The sequence below is a fragment of the Metopolophium dirhodum genome, chromosome 1 (genome assembly GCF_019925205.1).
Source record: "Metopolophium dirhodum isolate CAU chromosome 1, ASM1992520v1, whole genome shotgun sequence".
Classification (NCBI taxonomy): Eukaryota; Metazoa; Arthropoda; class Insecta; order Hemiptera; family Aphididae; genus Metopolophium; species Metopolophium dirhodum.
The window spans coordinates 73,238,430-73,261,907 of NC_083560.1; the positions used below are offsets into that span (position 1 = coordinate 73,238,430).

General features: G+C 26.4%; 2 protein-coding genes across 6 annotated transcripts; one reads left to right on the forward strand and one right to left on the reverse strand.

Annotated features, from left to right (window-relative positions):
* Window positions 1-5,158: 5,158 nt before the first annotated feature.
* Window positions 5,159-10,064, reverse strand: LOC132935463 (trimethylguanosine synthase-like). Of its 3 annotated transcripts, none has more exons than XM_061002026.1 (8): window positions 9,470-10,062; window positions 7,674-7,802; window positions 6,827-7,001; window positions 6,612-6,722; window positions 5,943-6,108; window positions 5,746-5,877; window positions 5,581-5,673; window positions 5,159-5,304 (listed from the first exon to the last, which is right to left on the reverse strand). In XM_061002026.1, exons 1-8 carry the CDS (start codon window positions 9,607-9,609, stop codon window positions 5,195-5,197), a joined length of 1,056 nt encoding a protein of 351 aa, XP_060858009.1. In that variant the 5' UTR covers window positions 9,610-10,062; the 3' UTR covers window positions 5,159-5,194. The 3 variants fall into 3 exon arrangements, with proteins under 3 accessions (XP_060858009.1, XP_060858007.1, XP_060858008.1); XM_061002024.1 differs by having other exon boundaries at window positions 5,369-5,673; window positions 9,470-10,061; XM_061002025.1 differs by lacking the exon at window positions 7,674-7,802 and having other exon boundaries at window positions 5,369-5,673; window positions 9,470-10,064.
* A 4,107-nt stretch (window positions 10,065-14,171) lies between these two features.
* LOC132935848 (nuclear cap-binding protein subunit 2-like) lies at window positions 14,172-21,302 on the forward strand. Of its 3 annotated transcripts, none has more exons than XM_061002479.1 (6): window positions 14,172-14,366; window positions 17,057-17,239; window positions 18,161-18,292; window positions 18,607-18,788; window positions 19,692-19,868; window positions 20,907-21,302. In XM_061002479.1, the coding sequence occupies exons 2-5, from the start codon at window positions 17,093-17,095 to the stop codon at window positions 19,861-19,863; spliced, it is 633 nt and encodes a 210-aa protein (XP_060858462.1). In that variant the 5' UTR covers window positions 14,172-14,366; window positions 17,057-17,092; the 3' UTR covers window positions 19,864-19,868; window positions 20,907-21,302. The 3 variants fall into 3 exon arrangements, with proteins under 3 accessions (XP_060858462.1, XP_060858460.1, XP_060858461.1); XM_061002477.1 differs by having other exon boundaries at window positions 20,903-21,299; XM_061002478.1 differs by lacking the exon at window positions 14,172-14,366 and adding an exon at window positions 14,504-14,791 and having other exon boundaries at window positions 20,903-21,300.
* Window positions 21,303-23,478: the final 2,176 nt, after the last annotated feature.

Genomic DNA, 23,478 nt, shown 5'->3' on the forward strand with positions numbered 1-23,478 from the left:
ATAGTTGAGTTTTATTTGTTTTTTTTAAAAATTATTGTTGATAAAAAATATTTCTTTAGGTCAGAAAACTTAGGTAAAACATTCAAATCAAAAATTTATAAAATGTTTAATTTTAACTAATAAAAGGTTTGAAAATTAAAAATAATGTTTATCCACAGATTTATTTCATAGATATTTTAAGCTCAATAAAGGGTAAAATTCGATATTTAAATGGAGAATAACAATTTTAGTAAATCTTTTGATAATTTAAAAACATTATTTGTGGGTATAGGTACCAGTTACTTGACAGAATGACACATACTTATATATCAAATTTCCAGAAAACCTACTGTTTTAGTTTTACAAATAGTAAACTAAATTAGGTACTTTATAGCAATGAAATCAAAAATACACTTATAGTGATACAGGCTGACAGAACATCCTTCACTCAGAATCGTCATTCGCTTACAATGATTTTATATCATTAAAATATTAAACATATACCTATATGGCTAACTATACATCAATAATATTTATTATTGTATATTATTTGTGGGTACTTATAATTTATAATGTTTAGGTAAAATTGTATTGTATATACACAATGTTTTTGACAGAAACTAATTCAACCTACTATATTATTTACTAATATGTTGTAAAATAAATAGCAGTATAAATATAAATATTATATTAAATAATATACTAAGTATTAAAAGCTGACAGTCTTAGCTCAAGAACTTTTTTCTTATGCAATTATTTATTAATAAAAATTTGCCAAACTATAGGTACATCATATATTACAGTAACTTACTCAATGGCAAGATACACTCGACACTTCTTGTGCCTGTCTGTGCAAAAGTGCAGTTACTTACATTTCTCCTTTTTTAGATTCTGAGCGAAGCGATGAATGTATTGATTCTACAATGATGTGTGTTTTTTTTTTAATTTTTTTATTTTTGTGTCTGTCATCACCTTTTAGGACAGTAAAAGTGCTTGGATTTTCTTCAATAGTAACTTTTCTGATAGGAAAGTGAATCTAGTTGGTACTTTGGGGGGTCAAAAGTAAAAATTTCCCAGTAGTTTTCACAAGCGACGTGAAAAACAAAAGAAAAATTAAGGAAAAACGGGAATTTTTACGCAAAATCTGTTTTCGAGAAAATCGATTTTGGTTTTTGGTGTAACTCTAAAACAAATGACCGTAGGGACATGAAATTTTGACTGAATGTTTATATTAGCATTTTCTATACACCATAAAATTTACAAAATATTTTGACTCTTTTTGAGCTGTTTACGGCCATTGTCAGTTTTCAATTTTTTTAGTTTTTTTTTCTATAAATATCAATAACATTTTATCTGTTGAGTAAAAAAGCTTGAAAATTTAATAGAAGGCTCCTAGGTTATTGTTTCAAAGGCAGATGAAAAAAATTAAAAATCCTTAGTCACAGTTTTTAATTATAAGCATTTAAAGTTCAAATTTTGACAAAATACGGAAAAATCACGAAAAATAGCAAATTATTTTGATGAGAATTCATAAAAATTTTTCTTTTTAAATCTAAGATTTGAAAATGTAATATAAGATTACTCATGAGTTTGTCTACCTTTATCAAAAATAAAATGTCTAGAAGAAACGTAAATTAAATTTTTATGAGCGTCTGAAATTTATATTTTTACAACATTTGATATTTACTCGATTTCTCATGTAACAATTTTCTTATTTTATTGTAATTAAAAAACGAATGACTGTAGATACTTGAAAATTTCACTGAATGTTTATATTAGCATTTTCTATACAGCATAAAATGTTGAAAATATTTTGACTCTTTTTGAGCTGTTTACGGCCATTGTCAGTTTTCAATTTTTTTAGTTTTTTTTTCTATAAATATCAATAACATTTTATCTGTTGAGTAAAAAAGCTTGAAAATTTAATAGAAGGCTCCTAGGTTATTGTTTCAAAGGCAGATGAAAAAAATTAAAAATCCTTAGTCACAGTTTTTAATTATAAGCATTTAAAGTTCAAATTTTGACAAAATACGGAAAAATCACGAAAAATAGCAAATTATTTTGATGAGAATTCATAAAAATTTTTCTTTTTAAATCTAAGATTTGAAAATGTAATATAAGATTACTCATGAGTTTGTCTACCTTTATCAAAAAAAAAATGTCTAGAAGAAACGTAAATTAAATTTTTATGAGCGTCTGAAATTTATATTTTTACAACATTTGATATTTACTCGATTTCTCATGTAACAATTTTCTTATTTTATTGTAATTAAAAAACGAATGACTGTAGATACTTGAAAATTTCACTGAATGTTTATATTAGCATTTTCTATACAGCATAAAATGTTGAAAATATTTTGACTCTTTTTGAGCTGTTTACGAACATTGTCAGTTTTCAATTTTTTAGTTTTTTTTTCTATAAATATCAATAAATTTTTATTTGTTGGGTAAAAAAGCGTGAAAATTTAATATAAGGCTCCTGATATATCGTTCTAATAGCAGTTGAAAAATATTAAAAATACATATGCACAATTTTTTTTTATAAGCATTTAAAGTTCAAATTTTGACAACATTTATCAAATTATAATTTATAAATTATTTTGTAGTTAAAAATATATAAAATGTTTAACTTTTATGGCTAACGATTGAAAATTTAAAACAAGGCTCCACGTAAATAGGTTATATATAAATTACTTTATTCACAATAATATCATCAAATATACTTGGTAAAATCATAGGCTGACTGACCGTTTTCGCTCAGAATCGTTTTTCTTATACAATGATATTATATCATTGAATTCAAATTTAACACCATCCATTACAGTGACCCACTTGTAACCTACTGTACAGCAGAGCGACATCCACTTACCCACCTTTTTTTAATAATAATCGTAATTATTACTATAACTTGAGAAATCTTCTATATTCAATTTCAATCTTTTTTGGCCTCGCTACTGCTGTCAATTTTAGCTGAAAAGACCTAAAGTATTGACAACATTAAAGTTAGTTAACGTTATTCGATTTTGTTTCTGAAAAAAATTTTAACTCACCAGAAAATTGTCTATAGCTCCTACGAAGCACTTTTTAAAAAGTAAAATTTATATTATTGTGAACTGTAATTGAAAACTTGAAAATATCAACTTTTTCATATCATAATTAAAATTAAAAACGGAAAATATTTCGTACGATCTACAGACATTTTTCTGCTTAATTCAAATATTTTTTTCAGAATCAAAATCAAACAACGTTAACTAACTTTAATTTTGTCAAAACAAATGTATGTTTTTGTAAAATTTGTGTAGTGAAATTTATATAGTTATCGAACTATTGACATGTGCATGCGCGTATGAGAAAGGATACCCACATTTAATTGCACTCACACTAATAATCATTTACAACTAACACGTAGATCCCGGGCGACTATGATAAGATTAGAAATTGCCTAAATGTTGCCCCTTAAATAATGACCGTAGCGCGGCACATTAATACTGAAGATTTCCAGGAGTATATCTACCTAGCAAAAACTAAATTATACAAATCATTATTCCTACAGGTAGGTAATTAATAAATTATATATATTTTTTATCATATTTTTACAACATTTGATATTCACTCGATATCTCATGTAACGATTTTCTTATTTTGTTGTAATTAAAAAACGTATGACTGTAGATACTTGAAAATTTCACTGAATGTTTATATTAGAATTTTCTATACACGATAAAAATTTGAAAATAATTTGACTCTTTTTGAGCTGTTTACAGACATTGTTAGTTTTCAATTTTTTTAGTTTTTTTTTCTATAAATATCAATAAAATCATTTGTTAGGTAAAAAAGCGTGAAAATTTAATATAAGGCTCCCGATACATCATTCCAATAGCAGTTGAAAAATATTAAAAATACATAGGCACAATTATTTTTTTTTATAAACATTTAAAGTTCAAATTTTGACAACATTTATCAAATTTATAATTTATAAACTATTTTGTAGTTAAAAATATATAAAATGTTTAACTTTTATGGCTAACGATTGAAAATTTAAAACAAGGCTCTTAGGCTCCACGTAAATAAGTTATATATAAATTACTTTTTTCACAATAATATCATCAAATATACTTGGTAATATCATAGGCTGACTGACCGTTTTCGCTCAGAATCGTTTTTCTTATACAATGATATTATATCATTGAATTCAAATTTAACACTATCCATTACAGTGACCCACTTGTAACCTACCGTACAGCAGAGCGACATCCACTTATCCACCTTTTTATTATTGTATTTACTATTTGTAATTTTGTTATATTTAAATAAAAAATTATTTTCAATGTACCTAGGGTTTTTAATTTCTGGTTGAAAGTTTATTTCTTTACAATGTAAAGAAATATTAATTATCACAATAAATATTACATGAACGAACCCTCAACCCCCTAATAAATATCCCGCGTTCACACCTGGTACATACTACATATTATATAATTAATTGTACAATATTACTTGGAAATTTTCAGAAATGCATTATTTAATACGTTTATATGATGATTCTAAAACAGTTTTATATCCACGGACACTTGTATTTTAACTGGTAAATAAAATAATTCAAACTATCTGTATGAAGCAAGTATTCATGAATTTCAAACCGTTTTAATCCCATCATATAAAAAATATGTACTAATTGTCTGTTAGTGTAACAAAGCAGTTATGTAGATAACATAAATAACTTTGGTGTTATATCAACTTGGGAATGTTAATTATCATTGACCAGCTTATAAATTCCAGCTAAATCACTAATAAAATAAGTAGATGATTATAACATTTAGTTAAAAAATTAAATGTACAAAAATAGCTTTTTTATTGAATTTATTATAGGTTGCTAAAATTGTATTGAATATAAACCTTATATAAATATATTACTAGCAACTCAAATAGAACTTCATAGAAATAAAACGGAACAGTAATTCATGTATTATGATATTATTGATTGTTACTTTTACTATTCTATTTAAAGTAGTTGTTTTTTGACATTTTTCTGAGCTACCTTATCTTACAATAATTACTATAATAAATTATAATAAAAGAAGTAAAATAGTTGTAATAAATAATATGTTCAAATAAAGAATTACCTTATCAATTACCAATAAACAAACACATGATATGATGTTATAAAACTTATTTTTATTCAAATAAGTTTATATATATTTTTTAATAGTCGTTACTAGTTAAATCGATAAAGTCTCCATAAAATGCTGTAATGGAATTCAGCTTGTGGTTGATAATATTCTGCTGTATTTCCACTTTCCCTAAAAATCTTGCTAACCATAAACACTGAAAACAAAAACCAATAAATATGATAATAGAAAAAAACTTAAACCTGTCAACTGTAACCTACTTCAAATATATTTGTGGTTTTGGGCATATGAAATGCAATACTTGGTGAAATATTTTTAACAATATCAAAAATAGTAAAACCACCAAATCTATAATTTTTACACATGGATGCAATACTAAAGCTATCATTGATCACATATTCTGGACCACCCCATGGGGGTGACATGCAAATAACATCAGCCTTTAACATTGAACAAATTTCAAAGAAATTACCAACTATAAATTCAATTTTATCAGCTACACCATATATCTCGGCATTGTTTCGTGCTAGTTTTATTTTATACGGATCTATATCAACTGCTATAACTAAAAACAAATAATTTCTATCAAAATCTACATTATATTTTTTTTTTCAAATAAATTAATAAGTAACAATACCTAAATTGGATGTAAATGCTAATTGAATTATATTCCCACCGGCCCCACAAAAAGGGTCCAAGGCAATGTCATTTTTACAACGTTTTGCTATATGGTAACTTAATATTTCTGGACAGACAGAATAAAAGCTTTCTGTAAAAAACATAATATTATAAAAAAAAATAAAATACAAAAAGAAATTGTGTTAGTGTAAATACCATCGTCTAGTAGAATACCATGTTCAAATTTTGAAAATAACATATGCCTCATTGTCCAGTATCTATTGGAAAATCTTTTCCAATTACAAGGCCTATGAGAATATCTTTTTTCTTTGTGAATATATGCAGTACTTTTAGGAGTTGTTGGTCGATCTTGATAATAATTCTAACAAATAGATTTATTTATAGTCAAACTTTTTTTGATAGTGATTCATTTGATATGTTACAACACAAATATGGTAGATACAGTTTAACATAATAATATAATATATAAAAAAAACTAAATGACCTATTAAAAGATACTAAGGGACCCAATATAAGAAATTCTTTACATTTGAATAATCTTAATAGATAAACATAGTATTGTATTACTTATGTAGGTATTTGAAAATTTCATAACTACCTGTACAATTTGTTTTTTTAGATTAATGCAAAAAGGGCTATCCTACAAATTATAAGTAGTTCAGTTATGTAGAGTTAAGAGATGTATAACTTATAAACTATCTATGTATGAACTAAAAATTATGATATTTTGACAAGCCTATATGATATATACATATAATATACATATTATAATCCCTGTAAAATAGTTAATTTATGTATTATGCAAAACAATAATAGTGACAAGACTAATATGAAATGAAATATGTAAAACATTTTTATACATACTCTATTTTCATCAAAATCGATGTAAAATTTCCTTTCTGAAGACAAATTAGAAGAAAATGACTTGTAATCACTGTCTTCGCAATAATATTTATCTGGACTACCTATTGAACTCTGAAACACAATAAATAAGAATTAAATAGTTGTATATAGTTAAATTAATTTAAGGTACATACTATGTACAATTTGTATTAGTAAAATAAGCAAAATACACTAACATTTGATTTTGGTGAATAATAATTTCTATTTTGAATGTAATTGGCTATATTATTCTTATGATAATATATCTGTAACGGCTCCATATTATATTGTCTAGAATTCGAATTACCCACTTTCAAACCTATATCCTTAAGAGCTGCATTAACTTTGTGTACTCCTTTATCATATAAATTCCTAAAATAAACAACAAATTATACTGTCTAAATTATCATATTTTGTTTATGAATATTCTTCAAAGTTAGTAAAATAGCCAAGATTTTTAAATTTATATTATTTTAACCAATACTATTAAAAATGTCTAATATTCCTGTGACTATAAAGTAATTTAATCTCAAATTCTATATTAATTCTATCAAATTCTTACAGAAATGTTTCAATTCAGTGGCGTGGCAAACTTCAGTAACTTATGAGGCACAATAATTTATATTAGTAATTATAAATACTTATACATAAATAATTACTTATTTACGTAAATGGTAACTGAGAATGATTGGCTCAGTCTTACTGTCTTAGTGTGTACTTAATAAATTATTTACTATATTTGAAATGCTCCTAGTCTCCAGGATACCTGCCACCCTTAAAGCTAAGGCACGTACCTCAAATAAAGTCCTTCCTCACGCCACTGTATCAATTAATACATTTTAAGATTTAATTCAAATAAACAACTGACATTTAAATTAAAACATATGAAGTCAATTCAATATAATGCTATAAAACTTTTATATTGCTATAATGTTCAAACATAGAAACTAAAATTATTTCAGTAATCGTAAAAGTTGTTGTACATTTATTTTATTTTAAATGAACAATTATAGTAATAAATTCTTATGTAAAAGAAGTACATACATTTTATAATAACATGGCTCATTTTCAACAATTGTAGTGCCTAATTTATATTTATCTGAATGTAAATCAAATTCTTCATCACTATATTTATCGTTTTCTATAATTTCATCATTTGAGTTATCGGGATCTCTATAACAATAACATTTCAATAGTTACAATAGTAAAAATTAAATATACCTGTAATTAATTTAAAAAATGTGTTGTAATTATTTAAATGATTTAGTTTATGAACATAAAGGTATTTGATTCAATTTGCACAACTGCTTGGTAAATAAATATTTGAAAGAATAAATATTTTGTGTTGTCTGGAAAAAACATAAGATATAGTGAAGAAAAATAATATAATTAACAATAGTAGAGTAGATTTTTGTATTTTGAGTTTAAATTGGTCACATAATAGTTTAGTTTATTTATTAGGTACATTTGATTTTTGTTTTTATTTTTCCATACCATTATATTAACCTAAAAGGTTAAAGAAGGTTTGCAGATTCGTGAAAACATTATTATACATTTTGATAAGGTTATATATTTTTTCTACTAACCTATTTTACATACACAAAAATACATACTAATATATAAAATACCCATCTGTACAAATTGTTATTAATCTCCATTTAAAATCTTTTTTTCTTTCACGTTTACATCAAATTGTTTAATGTTTATCCATTATTGTAAAAAGTGTAAGCTATAAATAAATAATTTACTGATAAAATAAATCTTGATCACCTGTAATAATATGGTACTAATTAAATAAATTTTAATGAAGTATCTATTACATTACAGTCTAGTAAAGAACTTTTATTTTGTATTTAGAATACTTGAAAAAATGATAAAAATTGTTCTTGGTACTTTGAAAATATTATCTTTTAAAACTTTTACCTAATACACAAATATAGTTATACTATAATAATTACTTCTAATAATACTTCTTATTATATTTTACATATAGGTACAGTTTAGTCATTCCTAACAAGAAACTATTATAGGGTTTACCATGTACATACTAAATTTAATGTTTTTCATGGGTAATGACTGCTAGCCAGGTTTGTAGATTATAACATAAATACATTTTTTTCTTCTGAAAAACGTATTGAGTATAATATCTACATATTTTTAAATATTTAGAATATTATTCAAATACAAAATAAATATTCAAATACTTTACAAGACTATTACATTGGTTTGTGCATAAAATTATAATTAATTAACAAAATTCCACACAATGGGTAGATAGGTATTGGAATATAATAATCAATATTTCTTGTTATAATGTGTGCTTATTTTAACAATATTTCAAAAACCTAATAAACCTAAGAAATAAGAATACATAGTTATATAAAATGCATACTTAAATTAGAGACTCATTTGTACCCATTAATCACACTCATGTCACATAAAATATAAATAAATCTATTCAGGAAGTGCCTCTTGTTCACAACTTTTCCAGAAAACGTTTGAAGTGACTTATCTGGGAATTGGGGGCTAAGGAGCTTTGCCCCCTATAGGCGATTTTTTTACTGTGAAATATATTAGTGATATCTACCTAATAATATATACCACAGTTACGTTTGACATCTTTCTGAAAACAATTTAGACCACCCCCCCCCCCCAAATTTCAAACTTATAGATCTTGTAACAAGCAATTCTACTCACATTGAGGACTGAAATTATGGCCGATCGAAACAATAAACTGTACCTTGGCTTACCTAAATACCGAGTTATATACATACGCGTAAAAAAATTTTCGTCTACCCACTCCCCCCCTCGAAAAATTATCCCGCCGACTCGGTACTCACCTGATGTTGGCCACGAAGCGGCTGCACAACATGCTGATGGTCGACTGGAACTTGTCGGTCCGTCTGTACAGCACTTCGACCACTTTCTCGGAGCGCAACGAAAAACAGAACGGGCCAAGGTCTAGGTAAGTAGTTGTCATGGCGGCTACTAAAGAGCTTTGGTCGCCGGTAATTTCGGCGTACCACGTCGAGCGGCTATCGCGGGTACCACCGGTGTACCGCGACAACGGCAACGGCGGCGTTGCTAATTGCCAAGTCCAAGTGCAAACACGACTTCGGTGCACGTCGTACGTCGGTCACAGACTAGTCTGTGGACTGTGGACCGTGGAGATCGGAGACTATCGTGAAGTGTACGGCCGTCTGTCGGAATCAATGCGAATTATCGCGAGTTCGCGACGTTCCGTACTACAATTACGTCGTCCCGACGAACCGGGCTTCGAACGCGCACGCGCAAACACCCTCACTGTTAAATAATTATAGGCTAGTCTACAGTAGGTATAATAAATTAAAAAGATTATCTACTATTTTACACACGTATAGGTACATACGCAATTGTCGCAAATGCTCTAATGTGTGTGCGAGACTGCGAGCTGCGCGACGACCTTCCGACGGGGCACGCATGTCGTGTCTTGAGGCGGCGTTATATTTTATTTTCCACTTGCCCTCAATCATCATATTTTCGTCTCGGGACTTGCGGTGGTTCTCTCCAAGAGAGACAGACCAAAGCGGGCGACGACGTCGAGTAACAAAATTCGATGGATCCATTGACCGTGAAACTGCATAGACAATAATTACGCGAGAAATGCATTGAGTGCTTATGATATTATACGTATTCATTGCAAAACAGCATACAACGCATAATAATAATATTATAAATTGTTATCGCAAAGGATTCACAAATCAAACTCGTTCCCCGCATTATTGCATTGTATTAGTAAATCTTTATCGTTTTCGGAAACTATAAATAACATACGTGTACGATGTCTGTTATTAAATAATTATAAATCATTTTACTATGGTTGTTATCACTAAAAATTTACCATTTACCACCCGTGCAATTTCCATGCAGCGAATTATATTTTAGTGCATTTTATTATTTGAATTAAGGCAAAACGCCATAACTGCATTAAGACACGTCCAGCTAATACAGACCAAAATTATTCAAAGTATGGGAAATTTGAAATAGAGTTAGCAATTATTATATTTTAAAAATTATAAATAATATATTATATACTAAATACTAATCTCAGTATTGCATGTCTTCTTGGTAATCAATAATAACTAATTAAAATATAATATACTTTAAAATATACTCATTACATAATAATAGTCGACAGTCGTATAAATCACTATCCGCTGTTGACCGTAAAGTGTTGAGTATTCAGTGACGGCATTACGTATTTTGGGGCCCTGGGAAATATTTTTGGTGGGGCCCTTGAATCTTGATGATTATGAAACTAGATGGTAAATACTTGTACTTATACTTGATATTTTGTTTTTTGTAAATTGTAATAGGCTATTACTAATAGCTGACAATATTTACACTTTTCAGATACCAATTACCAGTTAATAGTAGTGAATAGTGATATATTTTATTATTCCTAATTTACGATTTATTTAAGTAGATACAATTTATTATTAAAATTAAAACATACTTATTAGTTATTAAAATTAATATATATTTTTAGTCTTTTAGATATTGAGCGGAGCGAAAAAATTTATTGATTTTACAATGATGTGTGTGTTATTTTTCTGATAGAAAAGTGAATCTAGTTGTTACTTGTGGGAGGTATAAGAATAGAAAATTCCAAGTAGTTTTACGAAGTGTCGATAAAAACAAAAAAAGTGGTAATTTTTGAAGTACCTAATTTTTGAAGTGGCGTAATTTTTTCAAGGTGGGTTGCCGTTTAACCATTATTATATTTTTAAATCTTAGAAAAATGTTTATGAATTTCTTACTCAAAATAATTTACACATTTTCGTGATTTATACGTGATTTGTCAACATTTAAATTTTAAATGCTTATAAAAAAAAAATTGTAACTGGATTTTTAATATTTTTTAAATGTCATTGTAACAATAATATTAAAAGCCCTGTATTAAATGTTCAAGCTTTTCCCAACAAATAAAATTTTATTGACATTCATAGAAAACAAACTAAAAAAAATTGGAAATTGAAAATGTCCGTTAACAGTTTAAAATAAATCAATATTTTTGGAAAATTTTATTGTGTATAGAAAATGCTAATATAAACAACCAGTGAAAATGTCAAGTATCTACGATCATTTGTTTTAGTGTTACACCAATAAACAAAATCGATTTTGTCGAAAACCGATTTAGCGTAAAAATTCACGATTTTCCTTAATATTTCTTTTGTTTTTCTTGGCGATTTTGAACACTAATGGGAATATGAACCCCAAATAGATTCACTTTCCCATCGAAAAAGATACTGAAGTTGAAAGTCAAACCATTATTTCAACTACTTGTCGTGTCTCTCTATGCGCTGTCCATTAGTTTATGGGTCTATGGTCTATCTAGTATCTAATCTACTATAGTACATACTAAATATAAGTCATTGTTTACAACTTGGTATTTGGGAAATAAATAATAATAATTAACTTTGTCTAAATGTTGTGTGCTCTCGAATCTGGATACAATGCCCACTGTCGGCAATTGTTTAATGTAATTATAATTGTATACAATCATTAAGCGTGCGCACGGGGTAGTCATGGTAGGCACTTGACTACTCTGCGAACTCCCCCCGCCATCTCAATATTAAATATTATTATTATGATAATTGATAGTCAATCATAAATACTTTTTTACTATGGTAAATATAGTTAAATGATGTTACCCCATCCAAATTAGTTTTTTTAACTTAGGTGTGAATATGAATATTATATATACGTAATATGTGCGTGTGTTAGTTTTATGTACTTATGTATATGACTACCCTGCCGGCTGCCAGAAATTCTACGCACGCTTATGTAAACAATGACCGATTTTTCCACTTGGACCGTATATAATTAATGTATAAGTATATTGTATATATATAAATATTATATTATTATACACATTGTGTATAAGTATTAAGAATATAGTCATAAATAGTAATTTCCCCTTCAAAAATGTAACTGTATATTAAAAAGTGTATAGTATAGTGGTATATAATAATTAGTAATTTATAATACTTTGGTCTTTAAATTTATATATTATTAAGTGATATATTTAATACAAATAAGACTTTCACAGTTTCAACCTGATCACAACTTAGCCACAACTAAATGTTGATAAAAATAGCAGCCCCTTAAGATAAATCTCTGTTTGGGCCTTTTATATGTCACTATGTCAGACTCAGACTGTACATGATGTATTGTTGGAAACATTGATTTCATATTTTCATAATACATTATACATATTATTTTTATACACTGTGCACAATTACAATAATATGTCTCATGCTTATCATACACGATAATTGAAACTTGACGCTCGATCCACCTGTTGTTTATAAATTATAGGTTTACCTATACATACAGTTATTAACTTTGGTCTCAAATGTCAATGTTCTAAGAATATTTTTTTGTATAATTTGTTTGGTGTACAGCTGAAGTTTTTTTTACGCACATAATAATATGAAGAAGACTGGATTAAAACGGAACAAAAAGCGTCCCGTACTGTTCGAAGTTTATCGGGACAAGTGGACAACTATATAGACTAGGGGACATGGTGTTCAAAAAAGCGAGTATCGTCTATCAGTGAATCCGTTTTAATCTAACAATTGATTGTTACAATCTTATATTTCATTATTAACTAATAACTATAATATATATGGCTTTATAAAATACACGGTAATTCAAAACAATTTACAGAACATACCTAAATAGTAGATAATAATATATTATATAATCAAGGTATTTATTGATAATTAATTACTATGGGTATAATTAATATATTTTGCATTGCAATGTTATATAAATGATTGCATGTGCCATGTAGCACTGTAGCAGTAAGTTGTATAAAGAATATGCTTCTCTAAAATGTTAAATTAATACCTACCTGTATTTATCATTCTACATTACTGATTCAGTTCAACTTATAATAAAATAAAAATAAAATAATAAAAATAATATTATCTTCATAATATTTTAAAAAAAGCGAACAATAAAAAACTAACCTTATTTTTTTATAGTTGCAAATAAGAAATTAACGGATGATGTTACATGGCTGAAGGCACAAAAGTATTTAGCCAGACACAAGTTGGCTAATTTATATAATAAATATTGTATCTATATTGGGGACTTGGGAGTGTGTTATTCCCTCTGTGCCTACTTTTAAATTCGATTATGAGTGTAAAACGATCTAATATACAGATATAGCCATAAAGTATTAGCTGTTTTAGGTACGAACTACGAGTGTACGACCGGACAGGACACGAAATTACAAGATTACGATAAAGCTTAATTTGTCGTAAATCACAATTTTACTGAACTACCCCGCGGAACCCACCTATGATAATAATAATATGTGATATAAACAACAATATTAATTAACTATAATATTATTATTATAGTTGGCTGAAAGTTTATTTTTGTACAGTTTCCGAACAGTCACAACTCGTAGATTACTGATTAGATAACGGAAAAAGATACGATCGATAAACCGCACATTTTTATTTTGAGGCTCAATCATAGTCATACAAACACAGACGGTATCTTGTTTACAAATTATATTTGCAATGAATTTTTCCAATTTAAAAAGTGGTTAATCGTTATCGTAATATCGTCTACTGCGCGCTTCACTTCACCACGACTGTCATTCGTATATTTTAGTACTATAATGGTACCTTTGTGTCGTACCTAGGACCTACATCGACAATTTATATTAAGTTTTTTAAAGTAAGTAGGTACCTCGTATAATTATTTATTCATTGACCAACAGTTTCATTTATAATAATAATAATTGTAATTATTATTCATAAACATTTTTCCATAAAAATAGGTACTAATACACGGGTTATAGATATTATATGTATTAAAAATATTATACGCCATAGACAGAATACGGATGCCAACATTAAATTCGAAATTGAGGTTAGAAAAATACAAATTAAACGATGTTTTATAAGAAAAACAGAACATCCGTACCAAAAGCGACCGACAGTTGTAACTTATAATTTATACCAATTTCATTCGACAATAATTTCTTTTCATTTGCCATTTTTTGCGTGTCATGATATTTTAATTGCTCGCGTTAATTAATTTTCCGTAAATATTTTTCTTTCTTGATTTTTTAGACTACCATTTCATAATTTCGTACTTAGGTAAGTAATAATATCTAATAATCTAATAATATTAATATAACATTAAGACGCGTACACAAACACAAATAATGTAATTTAATTAGTTAAATCAGTAATATAAAATCTTGAGACCTATAAATAGGTACTTTTTCTGTGAGACATTTACCAATTTGTTTTGAGTTAAATCATTTTAATTATACCTCATCTATTAAATAGGCATTTAGCTGTGTACATACTACATGGGCATATAATATCTATTTTATTTATTGAATACTGAAATGTATAGCTACAATTAATCTACAAACAGTACAAGCCTATAAATTATAATTAATACCATACATAATTATAAGTTGGTTTAAAATAATGCTATTTTAGACTGTACTCATCAGAAATCAGAATAGATCTGTTTTGGCCTGCATTGATATTGTATTATCCTATTCCATGTAGCAAGGGTCCCCGCATGTGGCTGTAAGTTATTTCTATAAAAAAATAAATGTTAAATAAATTTATAAAATGTATAAAATGAAAAACGTGTTTGTTTTATAAACATCTTTTTATAATATGGCTTGTTTTGAATTAGCTTCATAAATTTGTGGCTTTCGAAATTAAGATTAGTGGCCACCAATGTCATATAGACTAATTTGTATAGGTGCAGTGCCGTAACTTTAAACTCTTAGGCCAAGGTGCAAGGATTTATTTTGAGGCTCTGAATTAATATTATTATTGTAATTATTAAAATTTAAAGTTAAAGTTAATTTATTTGTTATTACTTTTCATTAACCATCCCAACAAATCAATATCAACGTTACCTACTCTACTAATGACAAACTAAAATAACTGAAAAAATAAGTCATACGACTTTTTATAGTAAAATTGGTAGTTATACACCGTGTTATTACTATTAACTCATTTTAATATTATTACTACAGAAAGTCGGTTTAATTGTTGACAAAATCATTGCATTTATTGTATTAATTATTATTTCACAGTCTGTATTTTTATCATATTATATTATTATTGTTAATCATTTTTGACTCAATACCCCCTCCTGTAGAACAGTGTGAATAGGTTCATAAAAATAGGTTCAAATAAGTAATAGCTTAAAATTAAAATTAATATAAATATTTTTAAAATGTCTACATAATAATGTAAAGTTTATAATTCTATAAGGACCCACAAATAATGTTTTTGAATTACAATGAAATAATTTTAACATTGTTATTCTTTGTTTAAATATCTAAGTTAAAATCCTTAGTTAAAAAAAAATTGAGTATTTTATAAATTTTTATCATAATTAATCTTTAAACGCCATAAAAAATCATGCTTGGGTAGGTATATCAGTAATAATTTTAAGCTACTATTATAATAACTTATTACGAACCTTTTATTACATTTTTAAGCTGTTTGATATGGCAAAACATTTTTCATTGATATTTATAGAAAAATAATTATAAAATGTCAAATATCTATTAATAGCTTAATAAGAGTAAAAATATTTTTAAAAACATACCATTTAATGGCATGTATAGAAAAAAATTTTTATAAATATTTGGTGAAAATTTCAAGTATCTGACTTAAGATGTACTTATTATTGTTTGTTATTCTTTTTTGAATTACAACATATTAAGAAAATTGTTATTTATTAATCTATGAAAATCTAATGTTGAATATATCTAACTTCAAACGCTGATAAAAAATTAATCGACTTTTCAAAAAAAAAAATTTTTGTTGAAGGATAAATGTGTGTGGATTTTTTTATTAAATTTTCAAAACTTCGATATTTATGAATTTTAACATTTGAAACAGGCAATTTTTGATTCTATTTATGGATTTTGAAGGCCAGGAGGCTGTATACACACCTTACATTCTCAATTGTTGTGGCTCTGTATATTAAGTGCCCGTAAAAAAATGTGATCATTTGTAAATTTTTATGATGTTATTTTTAAATTGATTTATAGGTACTAGACATTTTAATTATCATAGAAAATTAATTTTAGTTATTAAAATAATATATGCTAATTGTATATTAGTAATATTGTAACACATTAACATCTCAAAAGTAATAGAAAAATAATAATAATTGTGTAGCACTTATATTGTAGTTGACGATGCAGTTGATTTAAATTAATTTATTTTAGACTTACATTAATTTAAAAAAAAAAGTTAAAACTACCTATCTAATAAAAAGGTAAATTATTATTAGTATTATCCGTTGCTATAGGTTTTATTTTAACTAGTTAATTTAAACAACTAAAAAACAACTAAATTTATAATTATTTTTTTCAGATTTTTGTATTTTGTTGTCTTACAATTTGTCAAAATATGCCTTCCAATTGTAATGAATCAATACGGTCATGTGCATTTTATAGACCTCCTCACTTGCGAAATGCATGTGTAGGAACCAAAGTAGAAACTGTAGATTCAGTGAACAATAATACTTCCAAATGTGTGAATAATAATAACTCAAAGGTATAAAAAATATTAAGGTTTTTAAAATTAAGTTTAAAGTTTATTTGAATATTATTAGTATCAATAGTTACTAGATGGAAATATATATTATATATATATATATATATAAATATTGTTTTTAGATATTTACATTTTCTGCTCTCTTACAATCCAAGCACTAGAAAAATTTATAAATTAACATTACAATAATAATATTTGGTAGTTGAATATTTTGAATAATATAGTGAATTGTAATACAACCTTGTTTTATGATAAATTAAATTCTATTTGATACTATTTTCTAGCAATTATGTTACTTTGTAGTATTTAAATTTAAAAAAAAATCAATATATTTTAAAATGTTCTCAAATAATATACTTTTAAACACATTTATTATTTAGTAGTTGAGTAGGATATGGCAAGTTATAAAATACTAAAGTACTGGGTAAATTAAAAAAAAACCGGACAGTTAAGCGTCTCAAAAGCTTTTGTCGTGACACTGGGACAGACTTAAAATATTGAACTTTCCTGTATATAACGGGATGTCTTGCCACCCTATTGCTGTACCTATAATATCATCTACCTATTTAATTCTAATATATGAGGGTTATTTATGTTGTTTTTTTGTCTGAAAAATATATTTTCATTAAGTATTTTTTAAATTCTTGATCACAATTTTATATTACGATATTATGCTAGGAAGTTTCCCTTCTAATAGTTAAATAGTATATCAAAATGTATATGATATATTTAATTATTGATGAGGCAAATACTACAAGCATATCTTTTTAGATTTTCAATTTATTCGTTTAATTTTTACATTTTAAATGATTTTATTTAGATATTATAGTTAACAGTATAATATATTCTTATATTTGAATTTTTTTATTTAAGTATTATGTCTTATAATATATAATGGAAACAATTTTAATTGTCTTTAAGGTAAACAATAATAATGTACCGAATTTTCAAAGTAAAGAGTTATTTACCAAGTTATATGTACCACCAGCTAAACGCAATTTGAACAATGTGACCAATGTGGGTCTCTCTAAGTATTTTGATTGTAAATTCAAGGTATGTACCTACGTATAATATACCTATATACTAGCTGTAGATATAATATTCTCAATATTTAAAAATTAGTAATTGTTTTGATAATATGATAGTGTTTATTGTTCTTAAACATATGAAAAAATAAGTTTAATAACTTAAAAATTGTAATTATCTATTCTAAGTAAATGTATAATTTGTTTAGTACATTTATGTAGATTCTTTATAGATTATAGAAAGATCTGATGCGTTTTGAATACTGAATGTTGACTGATTATACCTACAATTATATTAAATAATATTAATCATTAAAATATACAATTTTACTTTAAATTTAGGGAACTCGCACAGAATATTCAAAAAAGCTTGTAGAATCAACTACTGTGTATGTTGGAAATTTAAATTTGCTTTCTACTGAAGCGGATGTCCATAAGCTATTTTCAGAGGCAGGAAAAATTAAAACCATTATCATGGGATTGGATAAACAAACATTATCTCCTGGTGGATTTTGCTTTGTTGAGTATGTACACATAATTATTAATACTTAACAAGATATTTTAAAATAAATTTCTATAGTTGTACAAAAAAATATTTCCAGAAAATACCTTTTGAAGTTTTAACTATAAATTAATAAGATCTCATATCAACACATCTATAAATTATGATATGTTCAACTAATGCTGGCAGAGTTGGATTTCCCATATGGCAGGGTAGGCAACTTTCTAGGGGGCTAAATTTAGGAGACGGAAAATTCTGCAGTGCTTTATAAAAATACATTATACTTATAAAAAAAAAAATTGAAAATTAATTACTGTATATTTACCAAATATAATTGTATAATAATGTATAATATATTTTTGTTTATATATTATTATTTTAATGTTTATGGTATATCTAATTTGATCTGTTATAATTTATAATCATAATTAATTCGTAAAATTTAACAATCCCAGCGGTATTGCTTTTATTATGAACTGTTTTGTTTGAAGGGTGTGAATCACAATAATCAAAAACTTGAGTCTGCAATAATTATTATATTATTTTCCATTTGTCCAGTCTGTGTTTAAGTGACAGTGGCGTGAGTGGTGTTTTCGTGACACATTATATAAATGTATATATATCACTATTATTATAATAGTAACTGAACCAACATGGGCAAGAGGTTAAAACCAAACATCTCATAAATTAAAATATGTGACTTAATTTGAGTTTTTTTTCGGATAACATAATTGTAAAGCTTTCACAACTAAATCGATTTGTTAGAAATCTGAGACTTGCTGTATTTAATATATATTATTTAAACAGTTACAATAGTGATTTATATATTCATTAATCATTAATCATGTAAAATTAAAACTTATTTGATTTTTTTCCAATGAATTGTATTTAATTAACAATAATAAATGATACCTACTGTGTTTAGGTATGAAACAAGAGCCGAAACTGAATATTGCATGAAAACTATGAATGGAGCATTATTAGATGGGAAACAGTTGTTAGTCGATTGGGATGCTGGATTCATTGAAGGACGTCAATATAGCCGTGTTAAAAGAAATCAACAAAGGTCCTATATGCATCCAAACACTCAAAAATAAACATTGTTAGTAATTATGAACTATTTATTACCTACCTATTGATTTCTTTATTGTTAGCAGCTAGTTATTTCAATTTGCAATATTGTTATATGTAATTTTATTGTGATTCGTTAGATTTTTTAATTGTGAAATATAATATACTATACTCGGGCCACTCTAAGAGCGCTTCTCGTTTGCGCATCCAAATGACTGAGCTTCACGGTTTCGTACCCAAATTTCTCCCACTTTATCACCTAGTTTCTGCCGTAAATACCCCCACTCAGTACGCGGCAAACACTGTCACCGTTTCCCGGTCAGCAGTGGCGTAGGTGAGTGGGAGCAGCGACGGCGACGGTGTCGGCGGCTAGTGTTTTGGAGAGTTTAGTGGTGGGAATGCGCGAGAACGGACAAATTTTGGTCGCCGCCCAGAAGCGCTCTTAGAGTGGCCCGAGTATATAAACCAGTGATACTGCTTTTTTGAAGATAACTGAATCTAAAATACTTTTCGACATGACGTCACAAAATTATTTTGTAGGTGGTATTATTTTTAAGCGGTTAAGTCAAAAATGTAATAAGATTATGAAATAAAAATAAGAAAAGAATCATTTAATAATTTCACAAACAAAAATAATTATTTAACTATTTTTACTTTATTGAATTTAACTGAATTCACCACTATAACAACTCAGATATATATACATATAAATATAAGATCATGGAGTTCAATATAAAATATTAGTTTTGCTGGTCGGTTTAAAAAACTTAACAGGCCAGAGCTGGCATAAGTTTGTGGCTCCTACTAATAAGTATATACATTATACTATATTTTTTTTTACGGGAAACAAAGTGTGTGGGATCAGCTAGTATTGTATGTTGCACTATAATATAATATATTAATATGTATTATGTCCATTATTTTATTCATATCCATTGCATTTGCTGTGATATATATTTATCTCACTGGTACCTAAACATTTTTAAGGTAATATATAATAATTTTATAGTTAATTTTAAAAATTAGTATTTTCCAATATTTATTCGAAGTTTAATATTTTTTCAGATAGATTCTCATATCAAGAACAAAGAAGAGGAATATTGTTTATTATAAGGAGAGCATTTTAATTTAGTTACTGCATGTAATTTTTGCTCTAAAATAATCTATTTCTGATTTATAAATATTTATATTCTATTTTTAAAATTTTTTTGAATTTACCATCTTATGAGAAAGTATTATTTAACAACTATGTTTGTGTCATCCTATAAGGCCTTTTAAAATATTATTTCAAAAGCCAGAGTAAAAATTTTAATATATTTTTGATTTTCTTCTTATAAAATGTATATATTTGTTTTTTATTATAATTATTATGAATATATTGACACAAAACTATATATATTAATATACATTATAATGAAATTGTTAACTTTTGTCTTAGACATAAATTTTGTGTTAATTAATCAGTTCACTTTTTTTATTATTATTTTTATTTTTTACAAGAACCAAGATGGTGATAAACAGAATTTGTATGTAATTATACTACAGTGTTAAAATAAAATAAGTTGTTTTTTATAGAAATTAATCTTTTTAATATATTTTGATACGTTTTAAGTATAAATAAATTACTGTCTGTAAATTATTGTTTTTTAGTGTGTTATTTTGTATTACTGTATAAGTCATATTTTTCATTAATTTTATATACTAAGCTAACATCCAGTATCAAGTCAGTGGCATGGCAAATTTCATTAACTTATGAGGCACAATAATTTATATTAGTAATTACAAATACTTATAAAAAAGTGATTACTTATTTACGTAAATGGTAACTGAGAGAGATTGGCTTAGTCTTAGGGTGTACTTAAATAGTAAAATTATTATTATATGCAAAATGCCTCTAGTGTTTAGGACACCTACCATTCTTTAAACTGAGGCACATGCCTCAAATAAAGTTCCTTGTCATGCCACTGCTAACAGTAATGGGAAAGTTACTTTACTCATAATGTTTTTTTTCTTGTTTGATTGTGGTCTTAGTATTCATACAGTTAGAAGTAATATACTAAACAAATTACAAAATATCTTAAAAATACATTTTTTTAAATACTAAGTTGTGATTATTATACATTTATACCTAGTTAGTCAATGGGAACAAAATAATTTATTTTTGTAACCAAAATTTGTCAGGCATAGAACATCATTGTGTTGCCTATTCAAATGTTTGATAGGTGTTATTTGTCTATATTACCTCTATAATTATATAATATATTATGTCTTGCTTCACAGCTGTCAGATAGATGCAATTTGAAATTCAGTGTAATAATTAAATATTTCATAAATACACAATCTTTAAAAATAATAGTAATAGGTATTTATTAAAAGGGCTGTGTATTTATCTTGCTAATGTGACATGGTTAAAATATGTATTTATTTGTTTAGTTCTTAGTATTTCTTTCAATACCGACATAACATAACTAACTTTTACTTGTCATTTTATTATTTTTTTTCTGTGTAAAAAATAATAAACCAGTAGTAATAAGTAATTAAAATGTCGATTTTAATTTTTCCTCAATAATTCGTGTCTCTCTATACATAACAACTATACAACAACTTATTTAAATATATTCCGTCACTGAAAAATCACAAGAAATACAAACCTAAACCTTATGTGCTTAATAAAAGAAACTGCGGTCCAATACCTACATATCAAATTTTTATGGCCTTACCATTTACCAATGTATATTATATAATTATTGTCTTTAAACCATAATAATAATGTTTAATGGTTCTGATAAATTATAATATACTTGATACTTCTGTAAGAATAGTAATGAAACAATATTAGGTAGAAATAAATTAACCTGTGGATGTTATGACATTAATAATAATCAAGTATATACTAGGTACCTACCTATTTAACAAAATATAGTTTCTATACCAATGTGTAAACAAGTTGAAGTTAAAAAAATTATCTACATGAATAATATATTGAAGAATTATTATTAATAATAACTACCTATCGTATGATAGGCAATAATAGGTACTATTTAAAATCTATACAATTTAAATTATATTAGATATTCTACTTTTTCAACTTTTTAAGTTTGTGGTATTCAATGGCTTATAATATGATCAAGAACGGATTGATCACAAGATATCTCACAACCTTGACACCGCACTCGGACCAAATGACCCAATGGCAAACAAAACCTAGACATGATTAATTTTCTCAAACAAATAAAATTGTATAATCTTATGAGAAAAAAAATTGCTGTATTTGAATTGTATAGGTACTTAATTATAAATCATAATGCAAAATAACAATGTAACTATAATGAACTGCAACGCCGATGTTTATTTAATCTTGATCAATAAAAAAAAAGCTGGTAAGTGATGTAGGTGTCTAGAAAGTCACTGTAATGGATGTGTTAAATTTGAATTCAATGCGATATTATAAAATTTAATCATTATATACAAAAAACGATTCTGAACGAAGATAGCCCATCAGCCGGGGCTTGCAAACGTTGTAATAACGTTATATTATTGACAAAAAAACGATTGAAATTTGTAAACGTAATTATAACTGAAAGCGATAATCAAAAATAATTAAATTACGCAAAACAAAACATCACGATTAACAAAATGTA